The following is a 19,063-nucleotide window of genomic DNA, read 5'->3' on the forward strand; positions in this document are numbered from 1 at the left end:
ATGAACAGTTGCTTCAAGATGCCTGTCTAAATGTACAGAAACCATTTGTTATATATGAGGACAATCAAGCCTGTATACGATTGGCGTTGGCAGAAGGTGGCACCAGAAAAACGAAACATGTGAGTGTTAGATACCACCACCTAAAAGACTGTGTACAACAAGGCCATGTTGATATCTGATATTGTGAAACGGGTAAAATGGCAGCAGATGTTCTGACAAAACCACTGTGTGCTGACAAACATGACAAACTTGTACAACTATTAGGCATGTATAATGAATAATGTATGATATAAGACGTGCATGTATTCATTCTGTGTGAAATGAGGAGGGGCTGTTAGCATGTACATTTCACAAAGAAGGAAAACCAGCCATGAAAGGGTTAACTGACAGTAAAGAGTAAATCAAAACCCTCAGGCGATACAGGTGCAGACCCTAAATCACCTAATGACTAAATGACCGTGATGGGCTATAAAGACAGGAAAAGAAAAGGATGTGTGTTTGTGTGTGGGGGGAAGTAAAGAGGAGAAAGACAGACTGTGTAACTTGTGTATTCAATGCTGGAACTGCTTTATGTTATTCTGCTGATAAAAGACTGTATATTTCTACACGTGCGTTGCGTTATTCTTGGCAAGGTGCAAAGCAAGGGAGTGACTACAGTCGGGTACGCCAGTGTATGTCTGCCAGAGCAAACACCAACACAGTTTTTATTCAATTTGATGAAATAGACAACCAACAGAGTGAGTAAAGAGAACCATGCAAAGAAGACTGTGGAGAAGACAAGAGTGGCCCTCTGTCCGCACAGTATTTGTCCAGCAGCAGCTTCACAATCAGGGAATGACAGACACTGAGGTCTGCAGAATTTAATTTTGCTTAACGAAGAGCAAGGAAAGTTGAGATGAAAAAGGAAATCTGGAAATTACATTTATCTAGAGTTGTATTCAGTGCCTGAATGCACCACCAGGATTTAACTATTTCTATAGAAGCAAAATTGATATTACATATTCCTGCCAGGCTAACTACAAAACACAGTAAAATATTTCATTCATGGTCATTAGTGCTGTGTGGACTCTGCTTTCAGAAACCACAAGTCTCTGAATGTACTCGTTAAAAAAATTTAAGGCTGCTTTGGATTGAAATTGGTTCAAATTTAAATCAATTTGGATGTGAGAGGGGAGATGTGTTGGCATGGGAAGTAGACTTCAGGAGGAAAAAAAAGGAAGGGGAAGTCCTGTAGTGTGAGTGGAAATCCACTTTCCTGTGATTCCTGTTTTGATACTTTTCAGAGGAGTAGCTGTGCTAGTAGTCTGCGTAAAAAAACCCACATATTTTTGTGGCACCATGAAGACTAACAAATTTCATTGTGGCATAAGCTTTTATGGACTACAGTCCACTTCATTAAATGCTATGCTGTTATACACGCAGGATAATACCTCATGCCTCTGATGAAGTGGACTGTACTTCATGAAAGCTAATGCCATAATGTATTTGTTAGTCTTTAAGGTGCCATAAGTCTCTCTGCCATTTTAATTTGTTACTACATTGGCACTGGGCATATGCAGAAATAGCTCTGTTGAGCCACAAATGTAACAGGAACTGCAAATAATTCACGGGAAATATATTTAAAAAAAAGAATGCTTGAGGACAGCTTGAGATTTGCATGTCAAATGTTATGGTTCTACAGCCTTTCCTGTCACTTTCACAGCACATGTATATCCACTGCTTTCTGGCATCACACCCACCTCATTTTTATTTATTTTTAAATGCTATTTTGATAAGTTTCTACCACCACCAAACTTTGATTTTCCTCTTACAGTAGGTGCCATTTCAAATGTTTATAATAAGACAGAGTCAGTGGTGAGCAAGGCCCCCTAACCAGTCCATAGGGGGGTACATTTCACTGTTGGCTTTTGGGAAAAAATTGTTTTCAAAACCATTTGCTGTTTTTTCCTGGGCTTCTAAAGCTAGTTTTCTCTAGTATCTCCTTCCAAAGAGCAAATAATTAGGTAAATGAGCAGATGAATGAGACATTTTATTTAATAAATTAAACTGTTCTCATTTCCCACTTAATTGAGCCAATTCTTCTAAAATAAATAATCTTCTTTATTGTTATCACATGTGGATTTTCAGCATTTTTCACAGGGAATGTTCCATTTATGTAATTGTGTTACAAAGACATTCTGCAGTTGCCTGCCTCTGGGGCAGGAGACCAACAAAAAACAACAGGGAAATAAAAAAGGTTGTTGTAATGGAAAAGTATGGCTAATGTGCATGCATATATGAAATATTAACATCATATTTAAATATAGGTGTCGACATTCACTTATGCCTACCTGTTGGTGTTGTACTCTAAACCCCCAACTTCCTTGCTTGCCTGCAAAAGATCAAGAATGCCTGCTGAACTTGCAGTCTCTTTCTTCATTTTAGAATTGCGCCCTGGCTTGGCATCTGTGTCAATGTGAAGTGAGTCTTCATCTGAGGAGTCATCACTCTATGGAGTCAGCAAAAAAAAAACCCAAAAAAACCATTATGCTAAAATGTGTCTTTTCTGGTCTAATGCTAACATATCATTGTAAAAAAAAAATACTCTGAAACAGAAAGAATGATTTTTATAGCCTAGGAACATAGAAAGGTGCCTTATATCAAGTCAGACATCTAACTAAGTATCATCTACTCTGGGTACCATAGCTTAGCATGAATGTGTGGGATCCGAGGGAAGATAAAGCAATTGCTTTCTACCTGGTCCTTTTATCTCAGCAGGATGCAGCAGCTAAGCCAAGGTGTGGCTAAGTGTGTCATCCAAACCCAGGCTCCTGGTTAAGCTCGCTCCTCCTGAACTATGAGCTGTTACCAAGGTTTGCTCTTGAAAAGAAGGACTGGGGAGGAGCAAAGTGGATGTGAGCTATAGTTTAGCTAACCATGTCATGTGAACTGGCCCATTGACTGGCAGTGGCTATCCAGGGTTTCAGACAGACCAGGGATTGAACATGTTACCTTTTTGCATTCTGCAATGTTAAATTGAAAATACCCCCATGCCATTCTGATGCTTCCCATAAGCTCATTTTAAAACAAAACCTTACAAAACTTAAGAGTCCTGAACTCAGAAACGCTTGCTTAACAACCCTCTAAATTTTCATGACAATACACAAAACAGTCAGACAGAATCAAGAGTTCAAAGTGTAAAAAGAGAGATAAAAAACAGACCCCATTTGAACTTTTTTCTGTCAGAGTTCTCACAATTTGTTGAAATTCATTAAAATTCAGCCATGTTTACAAAGTACCTGTAATCCAATTACTGATCTTGCCCCATACTCTGACCTTCATCTTCTGCAGTTCAAATGTTAAAAAAAAAAAAGCTTGACTGATTTTTAATTAATTTAAGAAAATTTACATTGAACTCAATGATAAGGCTGGCCGTGCTCAGTAAGAACCAACTGTCAGTGTTTTAAAAGCCAGACTCACAGCTGCTGGGCTTGCCTAATCAGGGGACCACACCCATGCCAAACCTTTATTTCACTTTAGAGAGTCATGCCTTCCCCCAAAGAATCCTGGGAAGGGTAGTTTGTGAAGGGGGCTGAGAGGAGACTCCTATTCCCCTGGCAGAGCTCCAGTGGCCAGAGTGGTTTAAGAGTCAGCCACTCTGATTGAAGCTCTGTGAAGGGAACAGGGCATCTCCTAGCAATTCTCAGCACCCTTCACTAACTACACCTCCCAGGATTCTTTGGGAGAAGCCATGATTGTCTAAAGTGAAATAAAGGCCTGGTGTGGGTGTGGCCAGGGACAGCTTTGGTGTAAATTTGGGTAGGAAGCTACATGTGTCTGATGTAGAAAAAGGTGGGGGAAACTCTGAAAAGCAACAATACTCTTCAAAATGTTTTCCTTTTGGAAAGGAAAGGGCCTTCCCCTCTGCCCAGTGCCCACCCACTCAATCTCCTCTCCTCCCCCTCCTCCTGCCCTCCCTGCCCCTATCCTAAACATGATTGCACAGAAATAAATCCCACTGAACTCAAAAAGTATGCAAATGATCAAACCCACCCTCCCTTCTCTTCCCTTCTGTTCCCTCCCTCTTGCCCCTTCCCTCCCCCTTTCTTTGCCCCTCCCTCCCCCTCCCCATCCTCTTCCAATTCCCTCCTCCCCTCACCCTCTCCATGGTCAGTTTTATCTCTTAAGCATGATTGCATGGGAGTAAATACCATTGAACCCAACAAGCATGCAAATGACTGAACCTGTCCTCCCCTCCCCCTTCCTTTGCCCTTCCCCCTCCGCCTCCTTCTGCTCCCCTCTCCCCTTCCTTCCTCCTCCCCCATGGTCAGTTTTACCTGTCCTAACCATGATTGCATAGGAGTAAATCTCATTGAATTCAATAAGCATGAAAATGATCAAACCTGGCTTTCTCCTCCTTCCCCTCTTCTCTCCCTTCCTCCTCCCCTCCCCTCTTCCTTCTTCCTCCTCCCCTGTCCACTCCAGCCCTCCCTTCCCCCCCGGTCAGTTTTACCTATCCTAAGCATGATTGCAGAAAAGTAAATCCCACTGCACTCAATAAGCTTGCAGATGATCATTCTCAGCAAACTTGTACAGGATCCCATTGCTTACCTCCTGGATTAAAAAGCAGAGAAATTCACCAATAGCCAAAAAAACCTTGCGGTTTAGGTTAGAGGCACATGTTACCAAATTTTTCTAAGCTACACAGGAAGTGGATTCGACTGTGAAAGACCAATCCAAATTGTGTTTGCATTTTGACAAATTTGTAGGGAAGTACAATATCTCAGAGAGGAGGTCAGGTCTCATTCTCCCCTGGTGCATTCACTATAGCTGCCCCATTTCCCTGCTTTTTAAAGTTTGATAGAAGTATCTGTGTGCTATAGGTACATTCTTAAACCGCAAAGTTTTTTGCCTATGAGTGAATCTAAGATTGCAGCTAAATTAACCAGAGAGACAACACTGTTCCTTCCTTGGAAGTAAAGGATTATTTGTCACAACCACTATAGACAAGTAATAAATATAGACAGATGCTTAGTTCTGCTTTACAAATAGTGGGCATTAGTATAGCAAGGGACTGTTTCTGTCAATATGCAAAACCAAGCTCTTAATGTACATCTACAATGTTATAATAAGATCCTCCATGGCGCAGAGTAGTAAGCAGCGGTAATGCAGCCGAAGCTCTGCTCACGGCCGGAGTTCGATTCCAACGGAAGAAGGAAGTCGAATCTCCAGTAAAAGGGGTCGAGGTCCACTCAGCCTTCCATCCATTCCTGGTCGGTAAAATGAGTACCCGGCATATGCTGGGGGTTAAAGAAAGGCCGGGGAAGGAACTGGCAATCCCACCCCATATATACAGTCTGCCTAGTAAGCGTCGCAAGACGTCACCCTAAGAGTCAGAAATGACTCGCACTACAAGTGCGGGGACACCTTTACCTTTACAATGTTATTTATGCTGCATAAGTCCCTACTATGAAAAAGTACAATAACACAATACCTTGTACAATACTGATTCCACCTTTGGCTTCTTAACTGGTGTGTGTTGTGCAGTTTCTTTTTTATCTGATAAAACTGGGAAGAAATTGAAAGATAGAATTTAGTTTTTCAAAATGAAAAAAATTGTATGCACAATATTAGATACAGATTAATTAGAGCAATCCATTTTATTTTCAAACTGTTTTGCTAGTAACGTTCTTCATGTTAGTCTATATCTGCAAATGTCTGAAAGCCAAAGGGCCTTCAAGAACATATACATCAGTTTAGTACCCAGAATGTAAAGAAATGAAGGGATTAAAGAAAAAAACCCAAATCACACAACCGCAACTACTCTAGCTGCACCTGGGGGAGGAGAAGGGCTTTGGGCTCCTCTGCCTTCAGTTGTACCAGCCACTCCTCTAAATAGGAAGTCAGCACTATGCCTTCCCTCCCCAGGGCTCTGACCAACATGCTACTCTTGCTATGATGGGATGGATCAGTTCCTTGGGCACCAAAGAAGCATCAATCTTACAGGGCAAATCTCGTTTGGTGGTGTTTTTCTTTCTTCTAATTGGAAATTCGTCAATTTTCAATTCTCCGTCATCTGAGACATACTCGTATTCATCTTTCACCGGTTTTGTTTTATCTTCTTTGAAATTTTGCAGTGATCCAAATATACTAGGATTTATCTGAGTTTTCACGCCTTTTGAACTATTTTGACAAAAGAGATGAAATTAGAAAGTATAATACTGTGACATGCTATGTATCACAAATACCATCACAATTATCACCTTTTTGTGTGTAAAAGAAATTGCAGGTACATATAATCAGGGAAGGGCATAGTGAACTCCATTTATCCTATTATTGGTTAAGCAGACAGACAGATGTTCAGCACAAACCCTCTAAAACAGCCTTTCCCAACCAGCATGCCTCCAGATGTTGTTGGACCACAATTCCCATCTTTCCTGACCATTTGGCAATGCTGGCTGAGGCTGATGGGAGTTGTGGTCCAACAACATCTGGAGGCACACTGGTTGGGAAAGGCTGCTCTAAAACATAATCAGAGCTCTTGGAACTTAATATTATGCTAGTCTTGTACATCATCCTAATTTCCAGATCATTTACCTTTCAGTTCATTTTCCTACCCTTAAGTAGAGATCTCATCCTGCATCTGTGCTGGAATTGCTTTTAAGATGTTTTTAAAGTAATTTTTAAGATTTTAAAAAATATTTTGTTTTTAATCTGTTCTTAAAGATTTTTATTTCAATATGCTTTAAAGTCTTTTGTTTTTAAGATGTTTTAAAGTGCTTCTGATGTTTTTGTTTGGTGCCCTGGGTTTCTTCTGGAAGGAAGGGCAGGATATAAATGTAATCAATCAATAAAAAAAATAATTTACAGCTTTGGGGAATTAGTTAACAGTTCAAAAATGAAAGTGATGAATCAAATTCCAATGTCAGGCAAAATAGACAATATTTTTATACTCATCATAAAATGAAAATTATTTTATACCCTTTATTAAAATGATAGCTGGGTAGCACAGATCACTTTTTTTTTACTAACTTCTATCCTCCAAAATCTATTTTAACACTTTTGTAAAGTTTTAATTCCTTATGAAATGGGACCTTAATTGTTTGCATGATGACAATCACAGCTAAATTTCATGAACATCTAAATGAATGAACGTACATTGTTTGAACATGCAACAGTAAATGCTGATTCATATTTAGGTGTCCAACAATATCATTCACCAGCACACCTTTGAGTTGTCAGGCATTCACAACATTGCAGAGGATTGTCACATTCACATGTGAATGTTGTGATTCATCAACAGATATATCTCAAAAAACTGCAGACTAACAACACTGAACAGGAAACCTGACATTCCTGACTCTTTTGCATTATAGGGTGGGAGTCGCATTGTCAACATTAACCTGTCTATGACAAACGTTGAGATTCTTAACATTCTCTCAAGAATGTCAACAGTCACCACCTTTTTGACTTGCAGAACAACATACACATTTATAAATTAATACAAAGGCACACTGCATTCAGACTGGTTCAATAAATGAAAGTTCTGCAATATTATGCTCCTAGTGCATGCATATTCAACATACACCAATAAATATATATTATGGTAGTCCATGCCAACAAACAAATAATTTGTGATAATTATTTCCTCAACATTACCAGTATAATGTTTGAAACAACACCATAATTGATTATTCTACAAATAGTCTTAGGAATCAATCCATCAAGAAGCTCTGAATAAGCCCCCAACGTCAGCTGCCTAAGAACACTTGAAGAGGGTATGCTTAGCGGAACGTTTTGGTAACTTGTGATCTCAGGAAATGTATCTGTCTTCATCTCACTGAGCAGTCATACAACACATTTTCTCCTATCTATAAAGTACTGAACCATGAACATTAATATGTGACCATGACTGCTAGTATAGATTGATACTGACATTACATACCTTATCTAAAATCTGATCTGATAGACCTAACTGTTCAGTTGCTGGAAAGTGACATATCTCTGTTGATCTTAAAAGCCTGAAAAAGTCTTTTTCTATGCTGTGTTCATTCAAATATACCATCACTCTGATTGACCATATACAGCCATGCATGAAACTCTGAACTAAATATGCATTTATTAGTCTGTTTTAAATAAATGGACTATACAATTACTATAGCCAATATAAGCACAAATCTATGCCAAAAAGTCATATGTAAAAAAAGAAAAAAGATGTCATTATCAAACAAACTCCTCTATTGATAACATGTCAACCAAGGCCACTGAATTCAGGGTCTGGCAACTGGACAGTGTAGTTAAAAGGATGGAGAATTGCTTCCTTCTTAAAAAGAGAGGTGATACCAGAAGACAGACAACACCTGATTGAAGTGTTCAAAAATGCACTCATTTATGTCAGTTGTCAAAGCACAGCATAAAACAATGGCCTTTGGGGAGGTTAAATTGAAATGTTATTCATAATACCTACAATTTTGAGAAAAGCAATTACAGATGCTTAGGGTTTCTTAGAATTTGGTCTGCTTATGACCTATGCTTTATACTAATAGAAGTGTGCCTAAATGAGAACTACAGGTTTATACTCGGAGATAATACCAAGGAAATGCTGGCATCCATGATTTGTCCCACATTCCTTATTGTTTTAATGCTACAGCACTTAAAGAATACATCAGGCTTCCCTACAGAGGTGCAGGTGATTGCTAGGGAAGAGATGGAAGAATAATTTAAAAAGAGAGAACTAAAATGACATGAGGAGCAAAGAAAAGCAGATAAATTATATAGGTCAGAGGCTAGATCAGGAGTGACTAATCTCCAGATATTTGCTGTACTCCAGCTCTCATCAGGCCAAGCAGGATGGTGAATGATCAAAGATGATGCAAGTTGTAATCCAACACCATCTGGAGGGCCACATGTTAGCCGTCTCTGGACTAGGCTATCAAGAAATAAGGGCCTATTCACATGAACAACTGGGCATGGATGCCCTTGGACAATAGAGGGCAGCAGGATGGGGCAGTGCTGTTCACCTGGCCTCCAGTTGCCTGCACTGCTGCTGCATACTGGGAGGGAGGGAAGGAGGGCTGAGGAAGTGGCAAAATCAGCATGGTGCAAATGCACTGGCGGAGCCAATCCAGATCTCCTGTCAGTGCATTTGCTCCCCACCAACTTTGCCATCATCTTGCTCCTCTGCATCCCAGTATGCACCAGCAATGCGGTCAACCAGAGGTCCGGTGAATGCTGCCATCCCACCCCACCATCCATGACTGGCCTTTGCTCTCTGACTTGTGGCTGGTCATGTGCACTCACCACTATGTGCAGGATTTGGCCTTTAGTATTTGATTGTCTGGCACTTTCCAACACATTCTGATAGCCAAATCCTGCATTTGTTATAGTGGCTCCACACACTTGGCCTGCCATGGATTGGAGACCACTAAGCACAGGCTTCTTGAAACCTTTTCCTGGGATCATCACACATGTAAATTAAACAGCAATAAGGAACCTTTGCTGAAGATCTGGGCCAATTAAAGAAAGCAAATAAAGCACTACAACACTTTAAAACATCATAAAAACAGATCTTAAAATACATTAAAACAGAACAGCATTAAAAACATTTAAAAAAACAACTTTAAAAAAGCGTTAAAAACATTATTAAAAACATATTAAACAATTCTGACACAGATGCAGACTGGGATAGATGTCAACTTAAAAGGCTTGTTGAAAGAGGAAAGTCTTCAAAAGGCGCCGAAAAGATAGCAGAGATGGCGCCTGCCTAATATTCAAAGGGAGGGAATTCCACAGGGTAGGTGCCACCACACTAAAGGTCCGTTTCCTATATTGTGCAGAACGAACCTCCTGATAAGATGGTATCTGCAGGAGGCCCTCACCTGCAGAGCGCAGTGATCGACTGGGCATATAAGGAGTAAGACGGTCTTTCAGGTGTCCTGGTCCCGACCTGTATAGGGCTTTGTACACCAAAACTAGAACCTTGAACTTGGCCCGGTAGCAAATGGGCAGCCAGTGCAATTCTTTCAGCAGCAGGGTGACATGTTGGCGATACCCTGCTCCAGTGAGCAGTCTCGCCACCGCATTTTGCACCATCTGCAGCTTCCGGACCAGTCTCAAGGGCAGCCCCACATAGAGCGCATTACAGTAATCCAGCCTAGAGGTTACCAGTGTGTGGACAACAGTGGTCAGGCTATCCCGGTCCAGAAACGTCCGCAGCTGTCTCACCAGCCGAAGCTGGTAAAAGGCACTCCTAGCCACTGAGGTCACCTGGGCCTCTAGCAACAAAGGTGGATCCAGGAGCACCCCCAGGCTACAGACCTGCTCTTTCAGAGGGAGTACGACCCCATCCAAAGCAGCAACTGGCCAATTATCCGAACTCAGGAACCACCAACCCACAGTGCCTCTGTCTTGCTACGATTCAGACTCAGTTTATTGGCCCTCATCCAGCCCACCACTGAGTCCAGGCAGCGGTTCTGGGCTTGCACGGCCTCTCCCGATGCAGATGTTACGGAGAAATAGAGCTGGGTATCATCAGCATACTGCTGACACCTCGCCCCAAAGCTCCTCATGACTGCTCCCAAGGGCTTCATAGAGATGTTAAACAGCATGGGGACAAGATAGTACCCTGTGGCACCCCATAGCACAGCTGCTGAAAGTCAGTCACCCAATGCTATTCTCTGAGAATGACTCTGGAGATAGGATCGGAACCACTGTAAAACAGTGCCTCCAACACCCATCTCACCAAGTTGGCCCAGAAGGAAACCATGGTCAATGGTATCAAAAGCCGCTGAGAGATCAAGTAAGAATAACAGGGTCACACTCCCCCTGTCCTTCTCCCGATAAAGGTCATCCATCAGGGCGACCAAGGCTGATTCAGTCCCATAACCAGGCCTGAACCCAGACTGGAATGGGTCAAGATAATCTGTTTCATCCAAGAGTACTTGCAGTTGCTGCGCCACAACCCTCTCAATCACCTTCCCTAAGAAGGGGGTATTTGCAACCAGTCGGTAGTTGTCACAAACCAATGCGTCCAGGATGAGTTTTTTCAGGAGTGGTTGAATCACCGCCTCTTTCAAGGTGGCTGGAACCACTCCCTCTCGCAATGATGCATTGACCACACCCTGGATCCACTCGGTCAGACCCCCTCGGCAAGCTTTAATAAGCCAAGGGCAAATATTACACAATATTTTCAGGGGAACCTTCTGTTGCACCATCAAGCAATTGTGTAAATTGTGTAGAAATAGAATTAATAAATAAATAATAAATAAATAAAGTGGTTTGGGAGAAGTAGACTTGCAGTATTAATTAATTAATTAACTTTATTTATTAAATTTATATCCCATCCTTCCAGAAGGAGCAGAATTGTGGCAGCAATTCTGTGTTCAACTATGGCTCATGCACCCATGCAAGGGTTTCCTCTCTGGGCTAAGAAGACCAAAGAAAACATTTCACCTCCTTCCACCTTTGTTTTTCCTTAGTTCTGCACCAGGAAGTACAAATGATTTTCCACTTCTTGGTATGTGTGTTTGTGGGGAAAGTCCAACCAAACACAACAGAATATATTGCAAGTAAAAATATTTAGATGAGGTTGGAGAGCTTGGAAGAATCATTATGGCAAGTATCTGTTCTATTAGTCAATGTTCATTGCCAAAATGGAACCTACCCCAGCAGTTTCTTGTTGGAGAAGGAAAACATAAATTTATTGTCCTTGTTTCCTGATAATGGTGTCTTCTCCAGTTTGTGTTCCTCTTCCATTTTCAGTAATGAATCAGGTTTACTATTCTAAAAATGACAGGAACATTTCAGAAGAACAATCATTTTAGCTGTGAGATGAGGTTTTTTCCTTGTTAAATGCTAAGAGCAGACAGAGAAAAACATGTACAAAGCATGAACCCAAATATTGATGTCACAAGACCTGTCCCAATTGTATAATCTGCTACAATGTGAAAATAAATTTGCAGGATAATTTGGAAGAAATGCTGCCTAGAGCCAATCTAAGACATAGCAATGAGACAGCAATGAGGGTGCGGTAATAGCCTCCATTCTTAGCTGCTGCAAAGTCACTGTGAAGCACAGGAAAGAGTACAAAGGCAGGATAGCAGTTCTATTTAGCTTTAGAAACTGGTCTGGTCGCAGTCACATGCATAGTGAAACATAGAAATCACTTCTAGGTTACAAGACTAAGAAAGAAGACAATTTGGGTGGTGGCATACAGTAACACTTGGGAGATTTTTTATTCAGGGAAAAGTCTGAGGGCGCAAGGCAAATTGGTTGCTAGACCTTGGGCCTTTGAAAATGGGTTGTGGTGGGAAAGGCCTATGCAAATAAGCCACACAAACAATCCCACAGAAGTGTGAGATCACAATGAGCAAACATGGCACCTATCCGGCTATGTGTGTATGTATCAAGCTCCTATGTGCCTGATATACAGTAAAGAGATAACAATGCAATCGCAAATGACAGGATCGAGTTACCATACTAGCCTCACATTCAATGCCATTGAAGCTATATTGGTCTACTGAAGCTACATTGGTCCAATTAATGCTTTTTGCAAACACATTTGCCTGCAGCAAAAGGCCCCCTCCCCCTTCCCCTGCAGCAATTTTTCAGAGAAGACAAACTCAAAATAGTGCTAGAAATGGAGGAAATGAGATACAGGAAGGATTGGCCTCACTCTGAATTGGCTTTATGATATAGGGTTCCTCCAGATTGATGTTTTTTGTGGGTGTATTCTTCAACATGTCATTGACACAATAACAGTACATTGTGGATTTATACTGGATCATCCACACATCATTCTACTTTTTTAGTTGTTCTGTGATGCATTCCAAATGTTATCACATTATTGGTGTCTAGAGGGGCACTCTTGCACCACAGCACAACGAAAGTGAGATGAAAAACCAACAACCTGAAATATTTGTGATATAAAAGGTTACAGGATTTCAGCAGGATGTGCTGATTGGAAATGAAGCAGTATATCCACCTCGAAACTGTTGCAGGCACAAATAGTATTGAAAGTGGGATTGTGTATAACCACCCTGATACCATCATGAGCACAAATAATCATGAATGCACAATAAAAAGGACATCTGGAGAGGCCCATAATCATGTATCTATATCTGGCCACATGGCATCATAATGTGATACCTGATTGGCTGGGATCACTGCTCCTACAAAATAATCCTGGTTTGTTTGTTTGTTTGTTAAATAAAAAGATGAGGAAGGAGCTGCTGATTGGGGGGAAAAGATGAGCAAGGAAAGGTTTCAGGAAACATTTATCCTTTATGCCAGGAACGTTAATGTGTAAACATTCAGTACAACCCTAGTTCTTACTTCTCAGGATTACACTGAAACAGCCACAGAAGCACAAACTAAGGAAGGCTATACCTTATATTTCCATTTTGCTTCCGTTTTGGTCTTATTTTGCTCACGAATTTCAAACTTTTCCACCTCATTTTGCTTATCAACAGGTTCTTTATCAGGGGTACTCAAAGTATTCTTGGCAGCCTGATACAAATAAACAAACAATACTAACAAGCAAGTCAGCAGATTATCCCAAACACAAAGATACCAAAACATATTTTTTTCTTGTTAATAACCATATGCCAATTTGGCCAGTGTAAATTTTCAGAATGCGAACCCTTAAGATATGCCTGGAATTAATTTATTTTGACAAGATTGCTAAAGCATCAAAAGTCAAGCCTCGAGGAAACAGAAAATTATTTCTCTCTATTTATGAATATACTGTCAAGACCAAGATAATAACAACCATGTCCTAATCTGCTTGCTATGTCACAGACTTCTCAAACTGCTTTCTATATAGAGCCATGCCCAACAAATTAATACATTCTTGTCATATGTATTTATTTGCCAGAATATAAGCTAATTTACACTTAAAAAAAACACATTGTAGCCATAATGCTGTGCCACCCAAATGGAACTTTTAGAGAATTCCACTATAAACATCACTTTTCTACCAACATTCAGAAATGTTCTAAGATACCGATTACCTTAGTTAAGGAGCTAAAATCCTGGAAGATCTTTGTATAAGACAATGATCCATCATATATAAAAACCAAATCACCCACAAAATCAGGAATATGGAAGTATGATTCAAGCCCCCTTCATGCAACCTCTGAACTCCCCATCTTCATACTTGTCTATATATTGACTGTGGATGTCTGAGCCAGGCAAGCCTATGCTGTAAACCAGGTGTGAGGAATCTTTGGCCCTCCAGATGTTGCTGAACTACAACTCCCATCATCGCTGGCCATTGGCCATGCTTCCTCGGGCTGATGGAAGTTGTATTTCAGCATTATCTGGAGAGCCAAAGGCTCTCTATAGATCTCTGTAGGAGCTAAGACCTTGTATAATCAGGGTCCAAGCTCCCATGGAAGATTACGTACACATGCTTCCTTAGATCAAACATCCATTCTCAACATATGGACATCAGAGGTGGGACAGGAACCCATGTTGCCTCATGGGGTAGGCAAGCAGCGCTGCTCTCTGAAAGTGAATCACATGTGACCTGCTCACCTTTCCCTTCTTTGGTGTTTCAATCTTTGTTAGGGCCTCTTTTGTGTGAGCCTCAAGAAGGTCTAAGTTAGGAATCGCAGGAGGAGGAGCTTCCTTTGCTTTTTTGCCTTTTTTCTTCCCTTCCCCCTTTACTTTTGGCACCTTGGGAGGTTTGGGGGGTTTGGGTGGCTTGGGGGGTTTGGCTAGTTTGGGTGGCTTGGGTGTTTTCATTGCTTTTTGGGCCTTTTTCTTAGGGACTTTTTCAACTGGTGGTGCTGGCGATGGTGGCAATGGTGGCGACGGTGGTGGAGGAGGTGGTAGAGGCGTCCGTGGTGCAGGTGATGGTATTTCTTCTTTCTCTATGGGGCTGACCTCTTCCACATTCACATTGGCACCCACTTCAGGTTTGCTGACTTTCAAAGCGTTCTGCAGGAGAGGAGAATATTCACAGCCACCTTTTAAAAATTGATACTTGATCTCTGCAGAGTATCACTTGTATTCTTAGTATCCTCCAATTTTCCCATGGTGATCAAGAGGGGTTTAAGGCTTTGCTGTGACCTGATTTCCATGTTACAAGGGCAAAAAGTAGCTAATCCTCTTTGGCTTCATCTCCCACTCTTCCAGTAATTACAAAATGTAAAAAAAGGAAGGGACAAGATCACTTGGAAATATCACTTTGTGATCCAGCCTCTGATGTTGATGTAGCTTTCCTAAAAAATCTTGCACCTCCCACAAAACCCATATATTCCTAAATTATTGGTGTGGAGTAGGGATAGGTGACAAATCCAATTCAGTTCACATTTAAAGCAGAATTTATCAAATCTGAAACAACATAAGAACCGAAACACATCCATGCTTAGAAATTCGCATCGATCCAAATTTTGTGATGCAGTTCTCTAACTAAGCAATGTTTGCAAAAATGCATGTGTTAGGGAAAAGTGTGCATAAAAATGAATATATTAGTGAAAATAACACAAAAATGTGTATTTTAGTCAGTAGGAGAAATTCTCATAAAATGCTGGAGAATTTTCATGTAGATTTTTTTTAAAAAAAATCACAAATTGCTGCAGAAATATGGAGAAACAAATTTAAGACTGGAAAAATGAGAAACTGACAGATCCTTCCATCCCTAGTGTGGAGTGGGATGGAGCATGGCATGGGGGTGAGCAGCAACAGTGCCTCCCCCTGAAACATCAGAATTGGGCCCAAAAAAGTAGCAAAAGCTACGGTTATAGCTCATACAGTCCACTCAAGTTAGATACTCCCTGAAAAGGCAGCTGTCCACAAGAGTTTGTGATGTCTGAAAGGTTGTCATTCCTAAACATGGAGAAATGAGCTGAGAGGTTCTGACCATTGTACTGGAAAACACAGACAGGCATCTCAGGAACAACCAAACTACATGTCTATTTTCACTGAGTTTAATTTGCAGTTTGTACCATATCGTTATTTTGTTGCGGCACTGCACTACGGCTCTGTCAGTTTGATAGGAATTTCAGAAAGATACCCACTGCTGAATGAAATGCTAAATATTTCAGTACCAAGCATCACTGTGGCAGGGTGTATTTATTTTCTTGTATCATCAGAACTACATTGATTTAAACATAAAGGGGTGTCCCAGCTATGCTCACAAACTGTGAAGTAGTTTATTCTTCATAATTTAGAAAAGCTTTTTTAATAAGGAAAAATGATTCTCATCTAATTATACTTTTAAATGTAGAAAATTACTATTTGCTTGGTTTGTTCTCTTGTTCTTGGTTTTATGTTTTTCAAGAATCCTAGAAGTTTCTCCCATTCTTTTCTCTCTCACCCTCTTTTTGGCTAAAACAATAGGAAAAAGAGAGAAATGAAGCCAGCACTTTGTTAAAAATGCTAATCAGTTTTAAGAGAATGCATTTCAAATTAATCCACATGGGAGAAGCAAAAAAGAATTACATTTTTCCCCCAAGGTAAAAGTAGCAGTAGTAGATGCACAATAAAAATTAACAATGTATGACTAATTGAAAAGAAATTATTTTATATTTATGCTATCATTTTAATAACCATCAAAATGCATATTCTACATGCATCTTAGTAGCCCGTCTTGATTTTCCTGCATTCAGAATAAAAGGCAGCATTGAACTCAGTAGGCCTGATCCTTCATCCACTGGGTGCAATCTAACTTACTGGCCATGTTCAGATGATCATGCCTCAGTTTAAGAAGCTGAGATATAAGCAAGCCGTTGGACCACACATGCAGTCTCTTCATGGGGGTGAGTGAACAAATCAGGAAGTTCTCCATTATCTTACAGTTTATCATTATGTATTAACCAGGAAACTGTGGTTAATAGTTTTGGAATAAGCCAGGACACAAAGCCATGGTTCTCAAGTTGACTTAATAGCCTGGCTTTTTCTGAAGGCATTAACCATAGTTTCCTGACTTGGACATCCTGAAGACTTCCTTGTTTGTTCACTCCCACAACAAAGGGAGGACCAAAGAGGCTGTGTACACCAAAAAGGCTCATTCATATCTCAGCTGATCAACCCACTATATTAGGCACCATTAAATCCCATTGATTTCAGTGACATCAAGTCTGAAATCCTACACACATTTACCTAGGAATGAGCCCTATTGCACTCAGTGGAGTTTACTTCTAAATAGACATCCATAGGATTGTGCTGTTAAATACGCTGAAGTACCCCATACCCTGGAACCCACATCGCTGCCGGCTCCAGGTCATTGTGGGCCCTTGGGCAAATTGTCTTCAAGGACACCTTCCTCTCTTTTATTACTGCTATCCCTTTGCTTGCGCTCGTCATCTAGGCCCAATCTCCAGTAGCGCCCAGAGGGAAAGGGCATGGCAAGGGGAAGCTTCTGCTCCTTGCCCTTGCTGCTGTCCTTGCTTGCACACTCAGAGGAGGTGACCAGGCAGTGTTGGCAAGGATGAGAACCAGGGGCACTGGGGGCTGGCAGTGGGTTGTCTGTTGGTATATGGGACTTGGTAGGAGTCCAATGATGTTAGCCTCTGATGCTGGTATCAAGACTTCCATTATCCCTGGAGAATTTGCCCCTTTGTTTTCAGTTGCCAAAATAACCTGCTAAGGAAAGTGCAAATTCAGTATATGGTGTCAATTTAAGATGTGCTTGAGATATAGATATAGATAACCCAATATGTGAAAGAACATGGATCTCCAGTGAAGGCTGTTTTTAAGGCCACATAAGTGCAGTTCATCCAGCCAACTGTATTTACCTGGCAATAGGTTTTTAAGGTTTAAAATCATGGCTAAAGATTAAACTTCATATTAGAAAGGGTGTATGAGGTATAAGACCATCTCTTTCTATCACATTAGACCAGTATATATGGTTGTTTTATTTTCCAAGAAGTTGAAGACAGCTGACACAAATACACAAAGAAATTTAGGATATGAATTAGTGTTATCCTTTGGAAACAAGAAGAACAATTGTCAAGAGTTTGTGGAGAAATAAAAGAAGAAGTGTATATTCAAGAAAGAATACCAACTTCACTTAATCTTATTTCTTTGGCAAGGTCCTTAATAAGTTGTGCTGGTTTAAAATTTTCTGGGAGTTCATCTTCATGGTCCATTAAAGCCTGGAACAGAATAAAGCCAAATAAAAAGCTTTAAAGTGTGTCTAGAGACCTTATACTTCAGTGTTGTTAACATCATGCGGCTTATGTTATTGAGCACTTCAATTCAAAGTACACTGAGTTGAGTCCAAAAGTGCCCTTCCACTAAAGGAAAGAACTTCAGTCCAATGGACACTTCCAGAAACTGAAGGGGGAAGATAACATTTTTGCAATACCCCCTTTCCCCTGCAGTCCCCATCCATCTCCAGTGCTGGTCTAGAGGATCCCCCCACCCTTCACTCATGGAACTGCTCTTCCAGAACTCTGGATCCAACCCATTTTTATTAATTCATATCCAGGGCAGTGTGCAACTTATCCTAAATTAGAAGTGATTTGAGCTATCATTGAGGCAACACTTTCGCATGAAACTACCTCCCAAAATCTTCCCCAGAAGTACATTAAGTTTGCTTCTTCTGTTTGCCACTCCTCCTCTGTCTTCTTTGTGGTTCACAGCAAACTCAGAAAGGTAGGCAGTATCACCCACTACTTTGGCAACTGGGTAATGCTCTTTACCTTTCTGTGCTCTGTCCATGTACAGTGGCAGAAGATACAGGGGTTCCTATATTTCCTCAGTAATGCAGGGATTCCCCCTTGCACAATCCATGTGTCTCTCAGCCTAATTTTACCTCACAGGATTGCTGTGAGGATAAAATGGAGGGGAGAGGGGAGAACCATGTATATCATCTTGAGCTCTTTGGAGGAAAAGTGAGATATAAGTGCAGTAATAAATATATAAATACTATGAACAGTCCAGGTTTTTTTCCTTCACTGTACTGCATATAAACAATAGCTGAACACATCAAGTAGGCATTTAGTTGCTTGTGCATCTCTCTGAATAAAGCTTAATGAGCTTGCTTTACAGTGTAGGACACAAAAAAACTGTTCCATCGAAAGTCTCAAGTATGAAACAATTCATTCTATCAGAGTTCTCACATTATTGTTCGGAT

At 40.7% G+C, this 19,063-nt stretch overlaps 1 protein-coding gene across 1 annotated transcript in view; it reads right to left on the minus strand.

Moving 5' to 3' along the window:
• The window catches only part of PHF2 (PHD finger protein 2), a 192,650-nt gene that overhangs the window by 25,479 nt on the left and 148,108 nt on the right, over positions 1–19,063 (minus strand). Inside the window, exons 11-17 of the mRNA XM_061618178.1 lie at positions 17,991–18,080; positions 14,515–14,919; positions 13,366–13,485; positions 11,642–11,760; positions 5,984–6,162; positions 5,474–5,547; positions 2,331–2,488 (exon numbers count right to left, since the gene is read on the minus strand). Of these exons, the coding sequence (XP_061474162.1) occupies positions 2,331–2,488; positions 5,474–5,547; positions 5,984–6,162; positions 11,642–11,760; positions 13,366–13,485; positions 14,515–14,919; positions 17,991–18,080 (1,145 nt within the window). The remainder of the gene's footprint in view (positions 1–2,330; positions 2,489–5,473; positions 5,548–5,983; positions 6,163–11,641; positions 11,761–13,365; positions 13,486–14,514; positions 14,920–17,990; positions 18,081–19,063) is intronic.

The sequence above is a fragment of the Rhineura floridana genome, chromosome 3 (genome assembly GCF_030035675.1).
Source record: "Rhineura floridana isolate rRhiFlo1 chromosome 3, rRhiFlo1.hap2, whole genome shotgun sequence".
Classification (NCBI taxonomy): Eukaryota; Metazoa; Chordata; class Lepidosauria; order Squamata; family Rhineuridae; genus Rhineura; species Rhineura floridana.